We start from the raw sequence: 25,564 nt of genomic DNA, 5'->3' as shown, positions 1-25,564 counted from the left end.
AGTGTCAGACCACAGCCACGACCCAGAGACGTTCTACCTGGAAACCATGAGCTCGGGCCCACGCACCGGGTCCCTGATGCTTAATCCCAGGCTAGAATTTTACTGACTAGCTTACCCAGGTCAGCAACCTGCCAGAATGATGCCGAGGGCCTCGCTCCTCAGGGGAAGGACGGTGGGAAAGGGCGAGAAGGGAGAGAAAGTGAAAGGAAAGGGACAGAGGTGCGGGAGGGCACAGAAGCGAGCCGACCGCCAGGGTCCGGCCGGGATGGGGTCGGGGTCGGGGTCGGGGTCGGCGGTCGGGGGTCGGCGGTCGCGGGGCCCTCGGGGACCCCTGGGGCCGCAGCCTCGGGCGCGGCGCGTGTGCTGGCGGGCGGGGCGCCCCGCGGCCGCCGGCGGCCAATCCGGGAGGGCGTCCGGGGAGGGGTGGGGCTTGCCGGCTCCGGCGCCGCGAGTCCTCCTTTTTGCACACACACGAATACAAAGAGCCATACGACCTTCGGGTATCCTTTTTCCATTTTTTTCCCCTCCTTAATCTGGTGTGTGCTTTCAAAATTTTTAAAAATAGAGATCTGTGGCAGTGCTGGGGTGAGGAAACTGTTGCTAAGGGGAATTTGCGCTTTCCCCCATTTCTTTTTTCTGTCTCTCTTCCTCTTTCTTTTTTTTCTGGTCAAGGTCTTAAATATACCAAGAAGTTGAGAAGCAGGATGGCCGTGTACAACTCTTTCCGGCCAAATTTATAGAGATTTTTTTTTTCTTTTTGTTACCACATTTTAAGAACTGGTAAATTTTTATGGTCGAGGTATTTAAAAATATTCAGCCGCTCGGGGAGTATAGATTTCTTTCTTCCTTTTTTTTTCTTTTTTCTTTTTTTTAGGCGTGGGGGTGAAGGGATAATGTAAATTTCTGCCACGGGCAACGTCAAGGGCAACGTTGAAAGAAGCGGAGAATTGAGACTCCCTCACAAAGCTGTTTGCGTGCGTTTTACACACCCTCCCCCAGAACCAAAACCAAGTGGCTTGAATGTGGCAATTGTCCAAGGCCAATAGGTTAAAAATGTTTGGATATTATAATTGAGACACTCATCTCCCCGGGGAGGGGGGCAAAGCCCTTACAAAAGTGTCTTACATTTTCATGAAGACCGTGTGTGTGTGTGTGTGTGTGTGTGTGTGTGTGTGTGTGTGTTTTGAAGCAAATGATTTCATAAAGATTTATCTTGGGGTTTTGTGCTTTGTGTATATGTACAGTATGTGTATATGTGCCATATCAGGTTTTGTTTTCAAAAGAGATTACCTTTGGTTTTATGTGTGCAAAGTAGCCCTTTAAGATGTGATTTTTGTGTGTGTGTGTTCCCAAATGTGATCCAAACAGGATTTCGTGTGCAAGTTAGAGTTTAGAAGAAATCCTATGTTTAGCATACTCTGGCACTTTCATTTTATGTGCATTTACTGTATTTTTCTAGTCCTCTTTTAAAGTGTCAGATTAATGAATAATTAAATAATTGCCAGGGAGTATATAGTCCATGTGGCAAATGAGGGTAGGCAATTTATTGAAACTGTGGTTCAAAGCCTTCATAGTGACTGTTTTGCCTAAGTGGTTTTGCTTTTTATTGTCTCACGTTCTTAAATGTACAGCTGTGTATATTTTGGCCTTTATGTGTGGTTTGGTTGGTGTGTTCAGAAGGGAAGTTCTCTCTTGGCTTTTTGACAAAATGGTCGTTTATAGGTTGGGATTTGTTCGAAAAGCTCCACAGCTGGCAAAGTGTCAGGAAAATAATCCAGTCAAGTCCAATTCTCAAAAACCGTTCATGGTAGTTGTGATGCGGGAGGGGCGAAGAGGAGGCAAAGGCAAGTAATACAGGAGGGGATAAATGCATTGTGGTTATTATGGTGTTGCATTTTTGGAATAAGCAGCCTTCTCCCCGTGTCTTAGAGTCACAGAGAAAAGGGTGAGAATTAGAGGGCAAAATAAGCGCAGAGCACAGCTTCCTGTTTTGTGAGCCGTATTCTTACTTCATTCTGTTACTGAGCGACTGTCTCCTATTAGGAGTCATACGGAAAATATACTCGAATCTGTATTCATAGATTGGAGTGAAAGCATAGGAAGTATATGGAGTGATGAGGGAGAAACTGGAATGTCAGCAGTGAAGTAGCAACCAGGATATAAAAAAGGATCTCCTGTAGAGTTCAGAGTTCATTACCACAAAGCCTCTGCATGATGATGGGAATGCATTTTCATTCCTCAGCCAGCGCCCTACTCAGTTTTGAGAAGTATTCAGGACGCCTTAAAACAACAGCTTTCAAATTATTTGCCCAGGTCTTGAAATTCATTGTAATGAAAGTGGCCCTCTGTGAGCTCGCTGGGTGTATTTTTATATCCTAACAATGCAAGTCCGATCGGTACTTAATAAATATTGTCTCAGATGTGGAAGGGATCACTCCACAAGTTTGGACCTGCATGCCTATCTTTGAAATCTAGTCCGACTCAAATGACTTTGTGATGGCGGCAGTGCTGACAAATTTTTTTATTTTTTTTTTTAATTTATGATAGTCACAGAGAGAGAGAGAGAGAGGCAGAGACACAGGCAGGCTCCATGCACCGGGAGCCCGACGTGGGACTCGATCCCGGGTCTCCAGGACCGCGCCCTGGGCCAAAGGCAGGCGCCAAACCGCTGCGCCACCCAGGGATCCCCAGTGCTGACAATTTTTAATGGAGTTTTGCTCTAATTCTTTTCCACATCACTGCAGCTTTTTAGTTCTCCGGGGAGAGAGCTCGTCTGAGAGGTACACAACCCAAGCCTCCGACTTGCTAAGCTATTCGATTTTTATTAGGAACCTAGGCTCATATCCAGTGGCCTTGCTTCGAGTCCCAGGGACCTGTCGTCGGCTGGGCCTTCCTCCCAGAGCACCGCTAGACTCGGGTGACTCTGGGAATCCCCGGGACTAGAGATGAAAACTTTGAACTAAGGGGAACGGCCACTTTGCTGGAGGTAGCTGAAAGATCCGCGACCAAGGCCGACAGGAACCAAAAGCCTTCCACCACTCACCACTAAATGTATGCGCCCTATCCGTGGCACTGAATTTATACTCGTGTACACGCAGCTTTGCAACCAGCAGAGAACAAAACCGAGTAAACAAAACAAAGCAAGCTAAAGATGGCGCCCGGCGGCCTTGCAAAAGCCCCGCTGTCGTGTCCTCCCTGAGAAGGCCCCCCCTCCGCGGCTCGTTGAGTGATTGCGGGTTGCAGCCAATACCGTGCCCGGCCCCGCTCCCCCGTCGTCCAGTCGCCAATCGCTGGGGGTCAAAGGACGGGCGGGGCGGGGCCTCCCCGCGGGCGCGCGCTGCGGGGTACACGGGCTGGCGCCGCCGTCCGCTCGCCGGGCCGCGCGCTCGTGTCGGCGCCGCTGAGGCCGCGGCGGCGGCGCGGGGCACACGCGGTGGACGCCCGTGTCGGAACCTGGGGCTGCCGGAGGCCGCCCGCAGCCGGAACTTCCCGGCCGCTCCCGGCCCAAGTCCGCAGAGCGTTTGTGGCCGCGGTGACCGGCGAGATCCCCGATGGGCCGCTTGGGCTGCTTGCCCCCGCCCCGCCCCGCCCCGCCGCCCGGAACCCCCAGGGCGCCCTCTGCGCTGGCGCTCAGTGGCGCGTCGCCCCGACCCGTGCGGTCTCCAGGCGGTGCTCGAGCTGTTTTCCCGGTGTCGCGGCGGTCGCCCTGCCCTCCCTTAGCCGAACCACGCTCTCCCCGGAAATGGTCCTGCTGTCCCTGGTGCCCCCCTTGTCCCCTCTGACTAATATCTAATCGACTAACATTTACCCAGGGCTCGCAGGGCACATGGTACAGCTTTAGGAGCTAGTTTTTCACTTTTCAGTTGATCCGCAAATGCAGGACTTGTCCTTCATGTCAGGCGCATTTCTATGAAAATCCTAAACTGGGAATTTTAATCTTACCCAGTTGCATTTTAACAAATGTGAATAAAAAAGACTGCTATACTAGGCAAAAAAACTCGTGTTCCACTTGAAATTTTCGGATTAGTGGAAGTCTTTTCTTAAGATCTCATTCTCCCCTTACGTCTACATCTCCCTTTTTATACCCCTGAAATTGAGGTCTTAGATTTTTCTCTGCAAATCTTTAGGTGGGTCGGTCTTTCAAAATGTAGGAAAGTGTATTTTCTGGTATTTGCTTACCTACTCCCGTGTGATAAAGGGGCTCTTTTTTGACAGAAACGAGTGAGCCCTATTGCACCTCCAAGTGGAGGAATAGGGCTGACCAGCGTATCTAGAGCTTTAAATGGCCATTTTCCTTTTTTTTTTCCTTGAAATGAAAATTATGGTATGAATTGCTGTGCTTTCAGTAATCACATTTAAGGAAGTTCATTGCTAGCATGACCCTGAATGAGTCAAGGGCCCATTATAAAGACATATATCATCAGAGTGATACCATATCATACACATCTATTCAGTAGTGAGGAAACTTTTATTTTTCATAGTTTGGAGGTGAACTCAGTCATGCAGAAAATTCAAACTCAGAATGGGTTGAAAGCAAACAAGGGAGCTGCCAAGAGGATGATATATTTAGTTCTAACACAAATACATGTGACTTGGGAGGAAAGGGGTAGTTAAGATTATGGACAGTCTCACCCTAAACTGTCTGAAGAAGATGACTTTTCTTTCTTTTTTATCTAAATATTTATGAAGAAAATATCAAAATTATTCAAAAGTACATTTTCTGGGCCTCTTTCACATATGTTAAAATTAGACCAACGCTGAATGAACCCCAAACATATATTTTATGCAAACTTAAGTTTGACAGCTGCTGTCACTTTGTGTTGGCAACTCATCAAAAGATTAGAGATCTTTTTTCTTAACATTCAAGTCTAAAAGTTGATAGCATTTTGTAAAAGGCCTGTATATTATTCTGTGATGGTCAGCCTTGCTTTATTCCTTTTTTCCCCCCTTTCTGGAGTGAAAATATGAATTTGTGGCTTGAAAATAAAGTAGCAATATGAAATTGCAGTAGTTGACAGTATTAAAGTGTTTAATAATGGTGGTGTAGACACTGCCCCGATAATTTACTACAGTTTACTGTTGCTTTGCCAAACATTCCATGGATTGCTTCGTGGGTTATTGAATTAAAGTTATGCATTTTGAGAAGTAAAAAAGATATCAGAATAGGGACACCTGAGTGGCTCAGCAGTTGAGTGTCTGCCTTTGGCTCAGGGTGTGATCCCAGGGTCTGGGATCGAGTCCTGCATTGGGCTCCTTGTGGGAGCCTGCTTCTCACTCTCCCTCTGCCTAGGTCTCTGCCTCTCTCTCTGTGTCTCTCATGAATAAATAAATATTTTTTAAAAGATATCAGAATAAAGAGAATAAAGTTTATGCACCTTAATAATGTTGGCAGGGTTAAATACCTGTACACCAGTGTTGGGAAAAAGCAAAAATAGTTAATTGTTAGTTTGGGAGTGTTAGAAAAGAATTTAACAGGTTGTAACAACAGATAATGCAGCACTGTTTATAATAAAGTTCTATTATCAATTTCAGTTATTCATACTGAGGAAAATCTGCCTGTAAATAAAAAGAGAGTCTCAATAGTCTATCTCTTTGTATTCCTCTCTCTCCCTCAATGAATCTTTGCTCTGTATTCATTTTTTCTTCTATACAGTCTCAGGGAAGAGTTACCCTTCCTTCTCACATTGGGATGATCCTATCTAGAAGAATTAAATTCTTTTAAAGTTTTTTTTTTTTTTTTTTTTTTTTTTTATTTATGATAGTCACACAGAGAGAGAGAGAGAGAGAGGCAGAGACACAGGCAGAGGGAGAAGCAGGCTCCATGCACCGGGAGCCTGACGTGGGATTCGATCCCGGGTCTCCAGGATCGCGCCCTGGGCCAAAGGCAGGTGCCAAACCGCTGCGCCACCCAGGGATCCCTAGAAGAATTAAATTCTTTTCTAATATCTTCATCCTTTACTTTTTCACAGCCTTCGTTCTTTCAAGTCATTGTTGTTGTCATTGTCTTTTTTTTTTTTTTTTAAGGTTTTATTTATTCATGAGAGACACAGAGAGAGAGAGAGGCAGAGACACAGGCAGAGGGAGAAGCATGCTCCCTATGGGGAACCAGATGCGAGACTCAATCCCAGGACCCCGGGATCATGACTTGAGCCGAAGGCAGATGCTCAACCACTGAGCCATCCAGGCACCCCTCTTCTTCCTCTTTTTTTTTTTTTTTTTTAATTTTTTATTCATTTATGATAGTCACAGAGAGAGAGCGAGAGAGAGAGAGAGAGGCAGAGAGAGAAGCAGGCTCCATGCACCGGGAGCCTGACGTGGGATTCGATCCCGGATCTCCAGGATCGCGCCCTGGGCCAAAGGCAGGCGCCAAACCGCTGCGCCACCCAGGGATCCCATTATTATTATTATTATTATTATTATTTTTAATGTAGGCTGCAGACCCAACCTTTGGCTTGAATTCTCAACCCCAAGATCAGGAGTCACGTGTTCTACTGACTGAGATAGTGAGGTACCCTTGGTAGTTCTACTTTTAATTTTTTGAGGACCCTCCATACTGTTTTCCAGAGTGGCTGCACCAATTTGCATTCCCAACAGCAGTGCATAGAGTTCCTTTTTCTCCACATCCTCACCAACACTTGTTTCTTGTATTTTGATTTTGGCCATTCTGACAGGTATGAGGAAATAACTCACTGTGGTTTTGATTTGCATTTCCCTGATGATGAGTGATGTGGAGCATCTTTTCATGTGTCTGTTGGCCATCTGTATGACCATCTTGTTTGGAGAAATGTCTCTTCATTTCTTCTGCCCATTTTTTAATTGAATTACTTAGGGGTTTTTTTTTGTGTTGAGTTATAGAAGTTCTTTATATTTTTTGATATCTTTATTGGGTATGTCATCTGCAAATATCTTCTCCCATTCAGTAGGTTGTCTTAGTTTTGTTGATTCTTTCCTTTGCTGTAGGGTTTTTTTGTTTTGATGTAGTCCCAATAGTTTTGTTGTTGTTTGTTTTTTTGGTGAGGGAGAAGGGGGAGGGGCAAAGGGAGGGAGATAGAATCTTAAGCAGGCTCCATGTCCAGTGCAGAGGGTTCAGCCTTAGAACCCTGAGATCATGACCTGAGCTGAAATCAAGAGTTGGATGCTTAACCAACTGAGCCACTCAACCACTCCCCAGTAGTTTATTTTTGCTTTTGTTTCCCTTGCCTCATGAGATATATCTAGAAAAATGTTGCAGTGGCTAATGTCATAGAAATCACTGAATTTTTTTTTTTTTTTTTGCTTTGTAAATATACTAAAGCTCTAGTATTAGAACTTCTGACTTCCTTGTTATTTCCTTCCTTTCATAACTAAATTCTAGAAAACTTGACTTCATGTCTTGTTTGCATTTTCTCTTTCATCTACTGCATAGTATTACTTTCACTATAAAAATTACCTCTCTGGGGCACCTGGGTGGCTCAGGGCGTGATCCCAGGGTCCTGGAATCGAGTCCCCCATTGGGCTCCTTGTGGGGAGCCTGCTTCTCCCTCTGCCTGTGACTCTGCCTCTCTCTCTGTATCTCTCATGAATAAAATATTAAAAAAATATTAAAAAAAGATTACCTCCCTGGTCATCACCAATGACCATTACAGACAAATAAAATGTATCTCCTTAATTTTCACCTTTTTTAGCCATTCTGCTGTACCTGTCACAGTTGATTAGATCCACTTTCTTGAAATTCTTTCTGCTTTGGCTTTCATAACACTTCTTCTCCCACCTCACTGACTATTCTTCTCTTTTAATAAAGCCTCTTGCACAGATTGGCTTTAAGCACTGTCCTTGGCCTTTGCATTTCACACTTTATCCTTATTGCTTGGAGCGCACATTCACTTTCAGGTTCAACTACAACCATCCTGCTAAAGATTCTAAATCTGCATCCCAGCTCTGACCTTCCTTTTTTTTTTTTTTTTTTTTTTCATTCCTAGTTAGTTGCTGTCAGGACATCCATTTAAACATGTTGTTATCGGTTTGAAATTTAACCTTGTTGGGAGCTTGGGTGGCTCAGTTAAGGGTATGCCTTCTCATACATCCTGGCATGCATGCTGGGGGCATGGGGCAGAAAGAATCTCAAGGGGAATCCCCCTGGGTGCAGAGGCCAACTTGAGGGTGATCCCACAATCCATGAGATCGTGACCTGAGTTGAAACCAAGAGTTGGACCCCCAACTGACTGAGCCACCCAGGTGCCCCTCACTGTTCTCATTTCTATCATTTTGTCAATGTTACTATCTTCTGACCCTCAGGCTGATAATCTTGAAGTTGTCTTTTGCCAATATTTCTGTCCCCCATATTTAGTAAACAAAGAAATATGATCAAGTCTTCCTCTAGGATGTTGAACCTTCATTTCTGCAACCCTTATTCTCCACTCACCTTAGGATTAAACAGACTCCTAATAATCTAACTTTTCCACTTTAGGTATCTAAGACAGAGGTCAGCAAATTGCAACCCATGGGCTAAGTCTGGCCTGCCATCTGGTTTTGTATGGCTCATAAGCTAAGAATGGCTTTTTTTTTTTAATGTAAGTGTTAAATATAGTATCTTATGACATTTCTGTGTCCATAAATAAAGTTTTATTGGAACACAGTCATGCTCTTTGTTTATGTATTTATTGTCCGTGGTTGCTTTGTGCTACAATGTCAGAGTTGAGAAGTTGTGACAGCAACCACATGACTTGCAAAGCCAATATTACTTACTGTCTGGTCCTTTACAGGAAAAGGTTTGTTGACCCCTACTCTAGGAGTTTCTTTCTTTTTTTTTTTTTTTTTTTTTTTTTAATTTTTTATTTATTTATGATAGTCACACAGAGAGAGAGAGAGAGAGGCAGAGACATAGGCAGAGGGAGAAGCAGGCTCCATGCACCGGGATCCCGACGTGGGATTCCATCCGGGGTCTCCAGGATCGCGCCCTGGGCCAAAGGCAGGCGCCAAACCGCTGCGCCACCCAGGGATCCCTAGGAGTTTCTTTAACATGGTTTTCAAAGTCCTGTGTCAGCTTTCCATATCTTTCTGTTAAGAGCCCCTTTGCTCTGACCTTGCACATGTACCATGTAAATTCTTGTAATGTTTATTTTCCCTCTCATCTCTCATGTCTTCTTCCCACCCTACCAGTTCCTTCTATACATTGCCCAAGGCTCAGTTAGAGATTTCCCTTCCTTTTTTTTTTTTTTTTTAAGATTTTATTTATTTATTCATGAGAGACACATAGAGAAAGAGAGAGAGAGAGAGAGAGAGAGGCAGAAACACAGGCAGAGGGAGAAGCAGGCTCCATGCAGGGAGCCCGACACAGGACTCGGACTCCATCCCAGGTCTCCAGGATCAGGCCCTGGGCTAAAGCGGCGTTAAACCGCTGAGCACCCCGGGCTGCCCCAAGATTTTTCTTCTGTAAGACTTTTTTCTCATATGACTTCATTCTGTTAATCTTTCCATTATTTTGAACTAATTTTTCCTCAAGAATTTTTGTGACCTCAAGAATATTTTTTAGGCACTTGTGTATATGTATTTTGCTTTGTTCTTTAGACATTCCATTCTCACATGCACTGTAAGCTCCTTACATGTAGGGCTTTGTCTTCCTTCATTTGAGTACTCGGAGGTGGCAATCCATTTTGGTGACTCATCCTTCGGCATGGCCTTGCATGCAGAGAATTTTTAGAAACTTTTAACTTTTCTTTTCTCTAATGGGGATATATGTAACTATTGAAATTTGTATTTTGTTTTGCTTTTAATCCAACTTATCTAGCATTTAAGTTGTTATCTGGATTCCTTTATTTTTTTATTTTATTTTATTTTTTTAAAGATTTATTTTTATTTATTTATGAGAGAGAGAGAGAGAGAGGCAGAGACACAGGCAGAGGGAGAAACAGGCTCCATGCCGGAAGCCCGACGCGGGACACGATTCCGGGACTCCAGGATCGCGCCCTGGGCCAAAGACAGGCGCGAAACCGCTGAGCCACCCAGGGATCCCCTGGATTCCTTTATTATCTGTTGACTCTTATTTCTTTCTTTGTCCTTTCATTTCAGTGTCTTAAGTGAGCTTAAGCAGATACAGGAGCCAGGGAAATTAAGTCAGCAGGACTGTCCACAGAAACCAAATAAGAGTTATTTGAATACCCATTGTGCTACACTGCACTATACCAGGTTTATATAGAGGCTACTTTAAGTTTTTTTTTTTTTTTTTAATTTATGATAGTCACAGAGAGAAAGAGAGGCAGAGACACAGGCAGAGGGAGAAGCAGGCTCCATGCACCGGGAGCCTGATGTGGGATTCGATCCAGGGTCTCCAGGATCGCGCCCTGGGCCAAAGGCAGGCGCCAAACCGCTGCGCCACCCAGGGATCCCGAGGCTACTTTAAAAAACAACCACCTGGGGGATCCCTGGGTGGCTCAGATGTTTAGCGCCGCCCAGGACGTGATCCTGGAGACCCTGGATCGAGTTCTGCATGGAGTTCCGCATCGGGCTCCTTACAATGGAGCCTGCTTCTCCCCCTGCCTGTGTCTCTGCCTCTCTCTCTCTGGGTCTCTCATGAATAAATAAATAAAATCTTAAAAAAAAAAAAAAAAAAAGAACTTGAGGAACACAATTATAGAGATGGTAGAATCAAGATTTGGGGAGGGAGAGGGGCAGAGGGAGACGGAGAGAGAATCTTAAGCAGGCTCCACACCCAGCACAGAGCTGGTTGTGGGGCTCAATCTCACAACCCTGAGATCAGTACCTGAACTGAAATCCAGAGGCAGATGCTTAACTGACTGGGCCATTTAAGCATCTCAAATCATGATTTTTTTATGTCAATATAAATATGAAAATATATTTATCATTAAAAGCTGACAGGGGATCCCTGGGTGGCGCAGCGGTTTGGCGCCTGCCTTTGGCCCAGGGCGCGATCCTGGAGACCCGGGATCGAATCCCATGTCGGGCTCCCGGTGCATGGAGCCTGCTTCTCCCTCTGCCTATGTCTCTGCCTCTCTCTCTCACTGTGTGCTTATCATAAATAAATAAAAATTAAAAAAAAAAATAAAATAAAAGCTGACAGAGTTGTATATTATCCCTAGTCTAAAGCCAGCTCATGAAATACATAAATTGCAAATACTCTGTTTTCTCAATTAACTTTCTTATGTACATCATAGAAGCTTTTGTATCTGTACATGCATCTCTGTAGACTTGATTTTATTATTTTAGAAATTTGTTATTAGGTTTAGGGGGAAAGGGCAGCCCCGGTGGCCCAGCAGTTTAGCCTTCAGTCCAGGGTGTGGTCCTGGGGACCCAGGATCAAGTCCCATGTCAGGATCCCTGCATGGAGCCTGCTTCTCCCTCTGCCTGTGTCTCTGCCTCTCTCTCTGTGTGTGTCTCTCATGAATAAATAAATAAAATCTTAAAAAAAAAAAAAAAGATTTAGGGGGAAAATCCCCCAAGTTTAAGCCATTGCATTTTTTTTTCAAGACTGGGGAGTCAGGATGGGGATCCAGGATGGGAGCACAAAATATTTCAGGAATAATCGTAATATCATCCAGCTGCTATTTGTGGAGCACTGACTGTATGCCAGTACTTCATAGATGCCTTACATACATTATATATAATCATCATGAAACCACTCCAAGTACGCAGAAATGAGAGCACTGAGGCTCAGAAAAGGGAATAATTTTTTCAAGTTCACACAGCTGTTAAGTCGTGCATCAGGATAAGAAATATATATATATATATACACACATATATTTATTTATTTATTTATTTATTTATTTATTTATTTATTTATTTATTTATTTATTTACTTTTTACTTCCAGTTCAGCGATAAGTTGGAAAGATGACCTTGGAAAGACCATTCAAGGGGGAGGGAAGGGCTTGAGGCAGCCACAGCACTGGCAACAGTAAAGAGGCCTCTTGCAAGAAAGTGTTTGGGGCAAGAATGTAGCCGTTGTTAATTTGGTACCAGAAGGGGTGCCCACCCAGTGTGCCGATCTGATGCACCTTAGCTTCTGATTTTACAAATTCTAAACCCAACTGGCAGCCATGTGTATATTATCTTCTACATAACTGTGTTTTTCTCACCTCAGCCATGTTTCCAATTAAACTACTTCCAATTAAACTACTTGGTTAAAAACCCTGCAAGAACAGTGAGGGCCCTTAGTTTGAAGGGAAAGGCTATATAAATGATTCATCCATAAATTGACCCAGGAGTTGCCTAATGCTTTCCTCTAACCTTTAGTTTTAGGTTAAGCTGTGTCTTCCATTGACTCCAATAACAGAGAAGCTGCAAATGCATTTGAGGGGAGTTCTTACAAGTGAATACCTGGCACGAAAACTTTTTTTTTGTTTTGTTTTGTTTTTTGTTTGTTTGGGGTTTTTTTGATATAAAAGGCAGAAAGAGCAAATCAAAGAATCAAAGACCATTCCTTAATAACCAAATGTAATTAAAATACATTGTCAGATTTATATTTTTGTACCTCAGAGGCATCAATATTATCGGTTTCTGAAATGACATTACTGATTTAAAAAAAAAGCCCCCAGATCTCAATCTATATATATAGAAAATTCTCATACCCACCTCCTCTTTTCTTTTCTTTTTTTTTTTTTTAAGATTTTATTTATTTATTCATGAGAGACACACAGAGAGAGAGGCAGAGACACAGGCAGAGGGAGAAGCAGGCTCCATGCACCGGGAGCCCGACGTGGGATTCGATCCGGGGTCTCCAGGATCGCGCCCTGGGCCAAAGGCAGGCGCCAAACCGCTGCGCCACCCAGGGATCCCTTTTTTATTGTTGTTGTTGTGATGTTATGATATAATTTACAGGGTAAGATGGAAATGTATCTCTTGTGGAAATTGTAAACATACTTAAGCTTCTGTCGCTTAGGGAGCTTCAGGCAGAAGGCTTCTTTTTTCTCTAATCAAGTATTTAGCAAAGACAATATGAAGTTCCTTGGACTGTTCTCTGTGGTACAATCCAACCCTCCCATACCTTTTTTCTTTTTCTCCTAGAGTGATTTAGTTGCTTACCTATGATGATTCAAAAGCAAGGCAGTTTGGTTTGTCATCGATATTCTGGTTTCCTCTTTAATAGGGCTGGTTATGTGGGCAAAGTGGCAGCACTGAGCTATTTAGACATGCCTGTTGAGCTTTGTCCTTCCCTCAAGGAGCTTGAGGAGTGGAGATGAGGGGCCCCAGAGGTGATTTCTCAGGGTTACCAGCTGTAGGATTTAGAACAGCTGAATTCCTTTTCCCAGGCTGGCGGCCCATATGCCCAGCTGTGAGAGCCAGGGGGCTGTGCAGCCCTGGGTCACTGCAACTTGATTCTGTGACCCAGCTTTCCCTATCCTTTCCCTGCCCCATCCCCAAAGTGTCAGTGATATGATAGTGTGACGTTGGTGACATGTTGAGGGCAGCAGTAATGGGCATGTTCCTTACCCAGGATTCTTACTCTGAATGCATCTGTAAGAAAATTATAGAGAGGATAGAATCGTGATTCTTTATGTCAACACAAAGTGGTATCAGTTAAAGAAAAATAAACACTAGATTGAAAGTAGCAATAACTGGATTCCACTGTCTCCCTCTGACCTTGAAAAAGATCTATAACTCGTCTGCATTTCTCTTCAGCGGACCTGGGGTAATATGTGTTTCTTAGAGCTTCTGTGTGGTTGAGATAACCTGCGGGAAGTGTTCTGAACTCCTTAAGGAATGATGTCAAGGAGACAAAAGGCAATGACTGTTATTACAGCAAAGATAGTGAGGAGGCAAAGACAGATTTGCATTTTTCTTCCTTAATCTTCTCATCTTTTCAGATGTTTGTGGGTCCTTTTAAGTCCCCCTCTGTTCCTCAGTTTGGAGGCAGGGGTTTCCATGCTTGGGTGCAGGAGGAATACCTTCTACTCCCTGCAACTGTGTTCATCAGGAAGGCCTGTGTCAGCACCACCCTTTGGGTCAGCGGTGAGTGGGACACCCAGTGTGCTGTGCTAGGAGAGCACAGGATCTGCACATAGAAGGCATCTCTCCTCTGCAGGCTGAGCACTGGCAGCCATGGACTGCATGCTCCTTCACAGCTTGCCTACTCCTCCTCCGCAGAGCCCACTGCCTGGTACCCAGGCTTCTCTGGTCACCCTCCATGAAAAAGGAAAGTAAATCCAAAGAGGCCAGTGCTTCCTACGCGCCTCGAGTCCGGCCGACCGGGGACACCTTTTGGAGCAGTCCAGCTGTGAGCACAGAAGTCCCTGCTGCCATCAGCCATGTCCTTCAGTGCCACCATTCTCTTTTCCCCTCCTGGTGGCAGCGAGGCCAGATGCTGCTGCTGTGCCTGTAAGAGCGAGACCGGTGCGAGCAGCACAGGCTCCCAGGGCGGGAACCCTCCTGCCAGCACCCCTATCACGGTGACGGGACACGGCCTGGCAGTTCAGAGTCCAGAGCAGCTCCTGCATATTATCTACCAGCGGGTGGAGAAGGCAGTGGGCCTGGCTGAGGCCGCTCTGGGGCTCGCCAGGGCCAACAATGAATTGCTAAAACGTCTCCAGGAGGAGGTGGGTGAGCTGAAGCAAGGGAAAGCCTCAGCCCCTGATGAAGATGAGGTCAGCCGGGCGCACGGCTCCCCGCCGGAGGAGCCGGGGCCTCTCAAGGAGAGCCCCGGGGAAGCCTGCAAGGCCTCAGCGGCCGCGGGCGCAGAAGAAGATTGTGACAGCGTGGGCAGCGGCATGCAGGTGGTGATTGAGGAGCTGTGGCAGGTGGGAGCCACCGCGGCCGGGGCGCCCGGGCCCTTAGGCTTCCCAGCCGCCCAGAGAGACATGCGGCTCCCTGGGTGTGCCCTGGCTGCCAGCGAGGCGGCCCCAATGCTCAATCCCGTGAGTATGGCCCCAGAGCAGACCGCGGGTGTCGTGAGTGTTGCGTGGTTGCTCCTGAGGGCTTCTCGCAGCCTGGTCCTCTCTTCCTCCTCCCTCCCTCAGGTTTCTTTCCAGCCGGCAGCCTTTCTTCAGGTTTCACTTGGGCTGAAACAGGACAGCACCAACTTTCCTTTGCTGGCAGGGCTAGTTGTCGCTCCTCCACTGTCTTCTGCATCGCAGCCTCTTGGGCAGGGAGGTCGTTTCTGGTGGGTGTGGTGGCCGCTGTGCCTGTCCCTGCCTCTCTGTAGCTCTGCAGTGCTACCTTCCCCTCCACGGCTGGCTTGGCTGCTCCCGGGGCTCTGCGGCTCCTGGCCAGGCGGCCTGCCGTGCACAGACGGCTCATTCATATTTTATCATGGGCCCTCTGCTTGCCAAGAGGAATTCAGTACCGAGAGAGAGGGGGGAATATAGAGGGGAGAAAGGGAGAGCTGGAGAGGGAGAAGGACAGAGAGGGAGGAAAGAGAAGGAAGGAGAGAGGCGGAGGACAAAGAGAACAGAAAGACAGGTGTAGGGAGGAAAGGCAGCAGGTGGAGATGAAGGGTGGAGGAAGGAGAAAAAAGTGGAAAAAGGGTGTCGAGGAAAGGTGAAGCTGTTTTTTTTTTTTTAAGATTTTATTTATTTATTTTAATTTTTATTTATTTATGATAGTTACAGAGAGAGAGAGGCAGAGACACAGGCAGAGGGAGAAGCAGGCTCCATGCACCGGGAGCCCGATGTGGGATTCGATCCCGGGTCTCCAGGATCGCGCCCTGGGCCAAAGGCAGGCGCCAAACCGCTGTGCCACCCAGGGATCCCGATTTTATTTATTTATTAATGAAAGACACAGAGGCAGAGAGGCAGAGACACAGGCAGAGGGAGAAGCAGGCTCCATGCAGGGAGCCTGATGTGGGACTCGATCCCAGGTCTCCAGGATCATACCCTGGGCTGAAGGCGGTGCTAAACCGCCGAGCCACCTGGGCTGCCCTTTTTTTTTTTTTTTTTAAAGATTTTATTTATTTATCTGACACACAGAGAGCACAGGAGGGAGAATGGCAGGCACAGGGAGAGGGAGAAGCAGGCTCCCCACAGAGCAGGGAGGGCGATGCCATGAGGGGCTGGATCCCAGGATCCTGGGATCATGACCTGAGCTAAAGGCAGATGCTTAACCAACTGAGCCACCCAGGTGCTCTGGAAAGGTGAATCTAAAGGGAAAGAGTATTATGCACTCAAGGGCACATAAGGAAAGGTGGGAAGGAGGTAGAGGGAAGGGAATAATATGAGGACAAGAAGTGGCCAGCCAACAGTTCCTGGGAAGAAGGTGACAGATAGGGAGGAGTGGGGAAGCAAGAAGCAAGCACGCATATTTTGTGAGCAGGAAAAGACACAGAAGTACCCTGTGCTATTTCAGTTTCTTTACTGCTCAGGGCCCTCTGAGCAGGAAAACCCTCGCTGAGTAGAGTAAAAACTGCAGAGCGTGGCACATGGAAGTACGAAAAGGAGCCAGAGCAACTAGGGAGATCAGAGGGATGGGAAAGTAACAGATGTGTCACCACTTGAGAGACAGTGGGAGGTCTGTTGGCTCTCGTCCCCTGTGCTCCCCCGCTGCCCTCTCCTTCCTCTTTCCGCAGCAGCCAGCACAACAAGGCCCAGACACCCAGGAAAGAGAAAAGGAGCAGAACGCACAGGGGAGATGGGAGGGAGGAAACTCCCAGCCCACCTGCTAGATCTGAGAAATGAATGTTAAGCTCCCCATGCCCCTCCAGTGTCACAATGCAGCTGGTCACTGCTCCCTGAAGGCCTAGCCATGTGGTGGGTGGTGGCCACTGCCCCTTGCCCCACTGTGCCCAGCCAGGACTCTCCGTGGGGGAGGGGGGTTGCGGAGATGTGGGAGGTGGCAGGGGGTAGCAGGTAGCAGGTAGCAGGCCAGGTGATGCCCTGAGCGTTGCTTCTGTCAGGCAAGGAAGGAAGGCTTCCAAGCCGACAGGATAGAATTAGATTTCACAGTGTAGAAAGCAGCTCACAGGTCTATAAATCTCAACCTCCTCCCCTGCTTCTTTCTGTGTCTTTTTTCCCCCCACTTTCATTGTTTTGTTTTCTTGGCTTCAGAAATCCCCCTTCCTTTCTTCCCTCTCTCTCCTTCCTCCCTCCTTCCTTTCCCTGCCCTGTATGTCCTTGAATGAGGGCACAGGCAGCAAGTAGATGTCAGGACAGTGACAGTCGGATGCGGCCAGGGCAGAATGAAGGTGAGGACACAGACAGGTCCTGCAAGGGGAATGGGGTGGGGTGGGGGGCAGCTGGTGCCAGCCTCTCTAGAAATTTCTGATTTTATGTCTCTCTTCTTTCCTCCCGTTTTTCTCCTGTTTCTTCTATTTGTTGTTACCACTTTATTTTCTTGTTCCTACTCTTGCTTGGTGTTCCTTTCTTGTCATCACTTCCTCCCTCAGTCCCTTTTAGACAAAACACTTGCCTGGCTATGATTCTTATACCCAAGAGCAAATCACAGATGATTCCTCGCAAATGGAGCGTCAGAAACAAGCCTTGTCCTTGTAATCAGTCGTACAGTAACAATTCAACACGAGAGGCCCTGTATATCCAAGAATTATTTGCCAACACTCCCGTAAGAGTCCCAGAGAAAAAAGCTCCTGGCCATTGGAGACTGTGCTGGATTCCCCCGGCTTTCCACTCTCTGTTCACTATCTTTGGCCAGAGAATGATGGTTGACCAGGTTCCCCTAAGCCTGGATGGCTAATAGGCTATTCTTTTTTATGTTCTTAGCTGGTGGATGATTATGTGGCCTCTGAGGGTGCAGTGCAGCGGGTGCTGGTCCCTGCTTATGCCAAGCAGCTCTCACCAGCCACACAACTGGCCATCCAGCGGGCAACCTCAGAGACAGGGCCAGAAAATGGAAGCAAGCTGCCACCACCCCGCCCCGAGGACATGCTCAGTGCTGCTGCTGCCCTGGATGGTGCCTTGGAAGAGTCAGGCCCTGGGGGAACAGGGGAGCTGAGACACTCTCTAGGGTTTACTGCTTCCCCGTGCAGGACCAGAGGGAGTGGGCAGAAGAACTCCAGGCGCAAGCGGGATCTGGTACTCTCCGTGAGTGAGCTCAATTCTATGCATTTTTCTTCAGTCTGGAGAGAGAAGTGAAGAATGAAATGTGGGTTGACTTTATTTCCATTGAATGAATGGTATCCTGAATCCCTACTGGAGTGGGAGGGGCGAGGAGGAGACAGCTTGGCCCACAGCCCTGGGGGATACGCAGACCTCCTGCTAATCAGGGAACATTTTTAAGGCTTTTCCAGATAGATTGAAATCTTCTGTTCAAAGAGAAGGGAATTGTATCACATCTCCTCCCCGTGATCTAGTAATCCTGCTGGGAAGATATTTAAGGGATTGAGCAGACTGACCACTGAAGGGTAGCACTGGAAACGGCCAGCAAGTTGCCAGTTTTCAGGACAAGCAGTGAGGAGCCCCTTGGCAGAAAGGCCAACGTGTGCCGAGGTGGCCCCAAGCCCCAGAGGAGCGGAGGGTCCCTAGACACTCAGCTCAGTCACAAGGTTTGGTGAGTGTAGGGATTCTAAGAGCTCTTGGCAGGGCAGGTACTGGGCTGCCTCAGGAGCATCACTAAACATCTTCCAGTGCACAGGGGAGCCGCCCACAATTATTCGACCTAAAACATCTATTGCGCCAGGATTGAGAAACCTTGCTCTATGGTGACCAAAATCCTCTGGATCACCTCTGTGCCCCCAAAACATGTTTCTGATAACCACAGGGGTGTTCTTTAGCTAGATCCTGATCATATATGGACTTGTAAGGCGTTTCCCTCTCTGGCTCATGGCTGATAGAGTCACTGGAGAGTTCTGGATAGGAGGGGAACTCACCATTCACACCCACCGGAAATGAAATCTGGTCACAGTCTAGCCCTTTTCTTCTTGTCATAGTCTTAGTAAAGGTTGAAGACAACCAGTTACCATGCATACCTCCTTCATCTTTACTGAAGCTTCTTCTTTTATTATTCTTGCTTCCTTTTCCCTTTTCTAAGGACTCCTGACTCTTACCTTCCCTTTCATTTGATTTGTTTTTACATTGAGGGGTTCTTTCCATCCCTGGGAAGGAAGACACCATTCATAATCAAAATCAACTGGTTTCTAACCTTCAGTTTAAATGTTGGCTATGAAAAATAAATAAATAAATAAATAAATAAATAAATAAATAAATAAATAAATAAATGTTGGCTATGAAAAAGAAAAAAAAATGTTAGCTATGTTCAAGGATAGCTTACTTATCAAGAATAGGGAATAGGTTTCGTTTTTCTGTCACAGACTTCTGGCCTAAGAGGGCCACTCTTGCTGCCAGTGATAGAAATGGAGGCATATACCCAGAAATGCATTTCGAGGGATTTCCCAAAACTCCATAGTTTTAAAATCATGAATAAACATGTGAGAATCACAATTGGCATAAAAGCGGGACTTCTTTTTTTCATCACTTCCATTTTTCTTTTTCTTTTCTTTTTATTTTTTTTACCACTCCCATTTTTCTGCCTCCATCCTCTGGGGAGAGGTCTGTGGTTGAGGCCTGGGTACTGCCGGCCCTTTGAAGAGTTCAGTGGAATGGATGACTTTACAGGAGGACAGTGTGCTCACCCCTCGTGCATTGTTACAGTACTTGAAAGGCTCTGGAGGACCAGTCAGGGAATCTTACCGCCCAGTCGCAGAGGAAAGTTTCAGATGTTTCTGTGCCAGACTGTGGTTTCGAGGGACAGGGATAGTTTCAGGCCTTCCGTCTTCCAGACTCTAGCTCTGGGAAGGAAGCAGAGGGGCAGTCCTCTAATCTGTTCTGGCCACTGTGGATTGCTGCTAGGGATCCATCCAAAGGACCAAACGGGAACCACTGACTTCTTGGAACGAGGCAGATCCCAGCCACTCCTTGGGGAAATGTATTTATTTTTAGCTCACTCAGAAGGTAGGTGAGCCAGCGGCCTTTATAGTCTTAACACTTATTATTGTCTTAGAGTATTTTCCCTTTCCACTTCAAGCCTGGTATGATTTTTATCAACTGATCTCTTCCAGGCCACTTGAATTGGAAGCTGTGCAACTCCTTCTTTTTTTTCTTTTCTTTCCTTTTTTCTTTTCTTTTTTGCAACACTTTCAAATTCTTTCTGAGGCATTCACCCATCTCTTGTGATTCCTTAAGTTGGGACTTTTTTTTTTTTTAATTTTTTTAAATTTATTTATGATAGTCACACACACACAGAGAGAGAGAGGCAGAGACACAGGCAGAGGGAGAAGCAGGCTCCATGCACCGGGAGCCCGACGTGGGATTCGATCCCGGGTCTCCAGGATCGCGCCCTGGGCCAAAGGCAGGCGCTAAACCACTGCGCCACCCAGGGATCCCTAAGTTGGGACTTAGATAAAATAACAGGCCTTTTTATAGAGTGGAGACCCTCACCATAAAAAGTTGACAGTAGTTTCCTTATCTGGTATGGTCAGTCAGTCCTAGAGGCAAAAGATTTCTTTCTAAATTGGGGATTTCTCAATTGAAGCTGAAGTCCTAAGATCAGGATATGAGTCCATCGGTTTGGGACTGGGAATTTCCACTGACCGAGGGAGCTTGGGATGAAAATACAATCAGAAACACCAAAATTTAATTAGAGGAAATGTAAAATCTTGCATCAAAGTTTAAAAAAATGAAACAGGTGCAGAATGGCAGAGATAGGAATCCATGTGCAAAATGGACTTGAGTTGACTATAAGCTCACTAGGAATAAACTCTGTGACACTGGGAATAGGGATAGGGTTGCTAAGAAGGTAATACTGTCTTGGGTTTCATTCCTAGAAGTGTAGAGTGCCACTCCAGGAAGTAATGCTCCCTTTGGCTGGGTCTCCAGCGATGCATTAAATTCAGTTCCCACTGCCACGGTGTCCAAGGGACACTGGCAAGCCAGAGAGAACCTGATGGTTTCATGATGAGTCTGTCTGGAAACTGTCCTAAGGAATGGCTGAAGCATTTGGGGATATTTAGACCTGATAGAAGACTCAGGGAGTACGTTAGACATGTCTTCAAAGATTTTAGGTGCTGTCAGGGGCAAAACTGGTCAGATATTGGAGTCTAAGACAGGAACTTTTTAACAATCAGAGATGTTCAACAATAAAATAAGCTGACTCAAAAGACTAGTGAGAACCCGTTCTTAAAAGTATATAAACAAAGCTGAGAGCCTGTTTAATGATGTGAAAGGGAGGTTGGGTGATAGCATTTCCAAGGTCCTTTGCATTTCACATTTCTGTTATTTTGGGTTTTTGTTTTTCAGACCATGATGTGTGTACCCCTGAGATTTGTGGAAATGTGCAAAGGGATATACCTAGGGCATTTTCCTGGGTCATCAGTTTTACTAGAAGATTAAGAAGACATTTTTAGATGAAAAGAAATAGATATATTGTAAATAAAATGTTAAAATTTCCAAGAGTAGGGGGCCTCAAGAAATGTCCACTTGCAGTAGTCCTGGTGTATATTTGCTCTCTCCTGGCTACTAGGAAGGAGTATGTTTGTCAAAATATCTATGACCTTTGGCTCTAGTGATCATATTCCACAGGAACAGAAGTTAAGACCAGGGATGATCCTGGAGTCTTCATACAGATTATTTGAAAAGGACCACAAAAAGAAGGACACTCCAAATACTGAGTTCGTTGGGCTCTCTGACTATGAAATGGCATCTACAGAAATGGTGCCAAGACTATAGGAAGGATTTGGGCAGAGAACCCCGTAGGGACAAGGCCTAGGGAACAGAGGAGGCTTTCATCATATCCACTCCCGGCTTGAATCTGTATTTGTTTTTTTCCCCTAGAAATTGGTCCACAATGTGCATAACCACATCACCAACGACAAGAGATTCAATGGGTCTGAAAGGTATGATCCTTTTGAGGAAAAAGCATCCCAAGGTACTCTGCCAAGGAGAGGGAAGTAGAGGGCTGCTCCACTATAACAATGAGGCTAAGGCTTTCACCTCACCATTGCCCCTTGCTTGTCCTTGGCTGAGGAGGAGTTTACCACAAAGTTGTTTCATGCCAAGAATCTCTGTCTGGCTTTTAAAATGCTGACTGCTTTGTTCATGATCTTCCTTGTGGCAGCATCAAGTCCTCTTGGAATATTTCAGTAGTGAAGTTCCTTCTGGAAAAGCTCAAGCAAGAGCTGGTGACCAGTCCCCACAATTACACGGATAAGGAGCTGAAAGGTGAGAAAAACTGACCTAACTCCTATCTCATCTTTTTTCCACTCGCTGTTCCTGGTCAGAGAAGAGGCATAATGGAGATGATTTAGGTGGTTTTGAAAACAGTGGACTTAAAAAAAATTTTTGGCTGTTCTCACATTTTCTTCACAGGATTGTTTCCTTTTCTTCTATTATTTATTTGTGTTTGTTTATTTGAGAGAAAGAGAGATTGAGCAGGGTGGGGTGGGAGGGAGAGAATCTCAAGCAGACTCCCCACTGAGTGTGGAGCTGACTTGGCACTCTATCCCAGGACCCTGAGATCATGACCTGAGCCAAAACCAAGAGTCACTCAACCAACTGAGCCACCCAGGCGCCCCAGGATTGTTTCTAATTGCCTTTTTATTCCCCCCATCCCGCTTGAAATGAAAATGGGAGAAGGAGGGGATCCCTGGGTGGCTCAGCAGTCTAGTGCCTGCCTTTGGCCCAGGGCGCGATCCTGAAGTCCCAGGATCAAGTCCCGCGTCGGGCTCCCGGCATGGAGCCTGCTTCTCCTTCCTCCTGTGTCTCTGCCTCTCTTTCTCTCTCTCTCTCTCTCTATCTCTGTCTATCATAAATAAATAAATAAATCTTAAAAAAAAAAAAGAAAGAAAAGAAAATGGGAGAAGGAAAGAGCTAACAGCAGCAGGCATGATGTTTCTGCAGTGCCTGAATCTAGGGTGTTATGAAAGGAAGTCAGAAACCAGGCCTGACCTTTTGTCCCTAAATATTACATCCTGGATTTTCTACTTTCTTTTCTGTTATTTGCCCATAGCTAACCCTAAAGCATTAAGAAAGCTGCTGTAAAAGCACTTGTAATCCACTACCAGCAGAGTAGAATGGGAGTGGGTGAAATTGAGCCCCGGGTCGGGGGAGGGAGCTACAGAAGCTTGGCCTTGTTGTGTGCCAGTGGGAGATACGAGAGGAATCAGTGCTGGACAGGGAGGTGAGCAGAGAGAACCAAACCAGAGAGGAATAAATAGATACTGATGGGTCTGGTCTGTGAGAAAGCCTCCCCTCCCCCCCCCCCCAGTCTAGAGTGATTCTCACCTTCACAGCCAGTAGTGTTAGGGCAGAAAAAAAGACCTGCTCTCTGGCCCCACCCTTCTCCCTCCCCGCCAGGAGCCTGTGTAGCCTACTTCCTTACTAAGAGGCGTGAGTACCGCAACTCCCTGAACCCTTTTAAAGGCCTGAAGGAAAAAGAGGAGAAGAAGCTTCGAAGTCGCAGATACCGGGTAGGTTACTAGGCCTTCCTTTCAAGATGCTAAACACTAAACCCTGCTAAGCTGCAGTGGGAAGGGCCAGAGCACGTGGCACTGAGAATAGGGTTGAGAGCCAGGAATGTTAGCAGATAGAGGGGAGGGGGGGGAAGCAGGTTCTAAGATGAGTTTGGGGGCTAGGTTCTCTCAGATACAGATCCTACAGGAGCCCTCTCCCTAAATCTAACCCATAGTTTGTTTCTCTTCCTGATCTCTGCCTTGGGCTCCTACCTTAGCTTTTTGCCAATCGATCCAGCATCATGAGGCATTTTGGACCTGAGGACCAACGCCTATGGAAGGATGTGACAGAAGAGCTGATGTCAGATGAAGAGGACAGCCTTAATGAGCCAGGTGTCTGGGTGGCCCGGCCTCCCCGGTTCCGGGCCCAGCGTCTCACAGAGCTCTGCTACCACCTGGATGCCAACTCTAAGCATGGCACTAAAGCCAACCGTGTGTATGGGCCTCCCTCAGACAGACTACCTTCTGCTGAGGCCCAGCTCCTTCCACCAGAACTTTATAATCCTAATTTCCAAGAAGAGGAAGATGAAGGAGGTGATGAGAATGGACCTGTCTCCCCATCTTTTGACCAACCCCACAAAACCTGCTGTCCTGACTTGAACTCGTTCATTGAAATCAAGGTGGAAAAGGATGAATGAAATCTATTACCAAGAATAACTCTGGCTTCTGCCAGTCCCCATGTTCCCAAAATGGGTGGCCATGGGGCTCCCAGAATAACAAGATGTTCTCTGCAGTCTGAGAAAGCAAATCTGTCTCTCTTCTTAACAGTGCCCAATGGAAATGGAAGCTGGCAGCTGTGGTGGCATAAAAACACTTACCTAGAAAGGGGACCTCCCCCCTTCTCTGTGAATGGCAAGCCAGAAAGTGCTTATTTTTAAGTATACATAGTGCCTCCCCTCAGGGAGCCTGGGCTGAGAAAGGGAGGAGTTTGGGTCAAGGAAACATGAGGCCTTCTTGACATATACCCCAGTCTCTGAGTTGGTTTCTTTTTTTCCTGGTCTCACTCAAAGCTCTGGGGAAGCAGCCCTGATTGTACCTTCTGCTTCCCCCTGACTGCTGGTCTGGCTCTGCAGTGGAAGCAGCGCAGGGCCAGTCCAGGATCATACTGCCACCTGGTGGGCAGTTTTGGTCATGGGCTTATTCCTCTGAGCAGAACACCACTCCATTCCTATTTGGGAATTGGGATACAGATATAATAGCTATTGTTTATTGAATTATGTAAGGCAGATTTTATTATTAGTCCCATCTTACACATGAAGAAATTAAAGCTTAAAGAGTCCCCAAGTCTCACTGGCAGCTGCTCTCCCACTGTGTGACCCAGCAGTATATGGGCTTTGTAGCTATTTCGTAGTCCCAACAGCCAAACTGTATTTTGAAGAGAGTGTGTGTGCGTGTGCGCGTGCGTGCGCGCACACTCACGCACATGCATCCACACACATTCGCCCACAAACTTTGTGCCTGACAAGTGGATTGTGAAGTAAAAATGGCTTTCTGTTCAGTCAGTCATACAACAAATACCTATAACTTACTAGGTATCAGGTACTGTGTTAGGTGCTGTGGGTACATTTTTGATCGAGTTAGATGCTGATTAGAGGTTTTATGATCTAATCAGGAACCCAGGCAGTTAAGTAAACAGTGAAATGAGCTGTGATAAGGGTGATGATGGGGGGGGGGTGGTAGCGTCAGGTGCAGCAGCAGCAGACAACAGGGGTGGCTGACCTACTCTGGGGGTCTGGAAAGGCTTCTCAGAGAGTGGTGTTTAAATTGGTACCTGAAAGATGGGAGGAGTTAACCAGAAGGGAAGGGGAAGCTTCAAGTGCTCCAAACCAGGGATGGGCAGAGACAAAAACCCAGAGGCAAGAGAGCACAGAGGAGTTGCCATCCCCTTGCAGAACGGTTTGAGGAGGGGATGGTGCAGAGAGAAGCTGGAGAAACAGAGACCTCACCAAGTATTTTAAAGAATGTAGACTTTAGTTCAAAGGCAGCAAAAAATCAAAGGGAAATGAGATGATGGGTTTTGTGTTTGAGAAGAACCTCTTGCCCTCTGTATGAGACGGATGGCAGGGGGAACTTTTGCAGTGGCTCAGGAGAGAAGCGATGGTGGCCAGACAGAAACAATCATGAGAGGACAGATTTGGAAGATATTTAGGAAGCCAAACTGATTGGACTTTGTAATCGACAGGGC

The 25,564-nt window shown here is 46.4% G+C and overlaps 1 protein-coding gene across 3 annotated transcripts; it reads left to right on the top strand.

Annotated features, from left to right (window-relative positions):
- Window positions 1-438: 438 nt before the first annotated feature.
- On the top strand, window positions 439-24,343 carry C9H14orf93 (chromosome 9 C14orf93 homolog). 3 transcript variants are annotated; one of them, XM_072837866.1, is made up of 7 exons: window positions 439-500; window positions 13,799-14,845; window positions 17,639-17,959; window positions 21,704-21,765; window positions 21,987-22,090; window positions 23,225-23,337; window positions 23,598-24,343. In XM_072837866.1, the coding sequence occupies exons 2-7, from the start codon at window positions 14,240-14,242 to the stop codon at window positions 24,015-24,017; spliced, it is 1,626 nt and encodes a 541-aa protein (XP_072693967.1). In that variant the 5' UTR covers window positions 439-500; window positions 13,799-14,239; the 3' UTR covers window positions 24,018-24,343. The 3 variants fall into 3 exon arrangements, with proteins under 3 accessions (XP_072693967.1, XP_072693970.1, XP_072693968.1); XM_072837869.1 differs by lacking the exon at window positions 17,639-17,959 and having other exon boundaries at window positions 468-500; XM_072837867.1 differs by lacking the exon at window positions 439-500 and having other exon boundaries at window positions 13,805-14,527.
- Window positions 24,344-25,564: the final 1,221 nt, after the last annotated feature.

This window comes from Canis lupus, chromosome 9, assembly GCF_048164855.1.
Source record: "Canis lupus baileyi chromosome 9, mCanLup2.hap1, whole genome shotgun sequence".
Classification (NCBI taxonomy): Eukaryota; Metazoa; Chordata; class Mammalia; order Carnivora; family Canidae; genus Canis; species Canis lupus.
This window is presented reverse-complemented; position numbering and strand designations above follow the sequence as displayed.

Bases quoted from the DNA above. Each gene is read 5' to 3' on its own strand.
- C9H14orf93 (XM_072837866.1), top strand. From the start codon at position 14,240: ATGTCCTTCAGTGCCACCATTCTCTTTTCCCCTCCTGGTGGCAGCGAG. The intron at 17,960-21,703 runs GTGAGTGAGCTC...TTTTTCCCCTAG, and splicing joins AGCGGGATCTGGTACTCTCC to AAATTGGTCCACAATGTGCA. The intron at 23,338-23,597 runs GTAGGTTACTAG...CTCCTACCTTAG, and splicing joins TTCGAAGTCGCAGATACCGG to CTTTTTGCCAATCGATCCAG.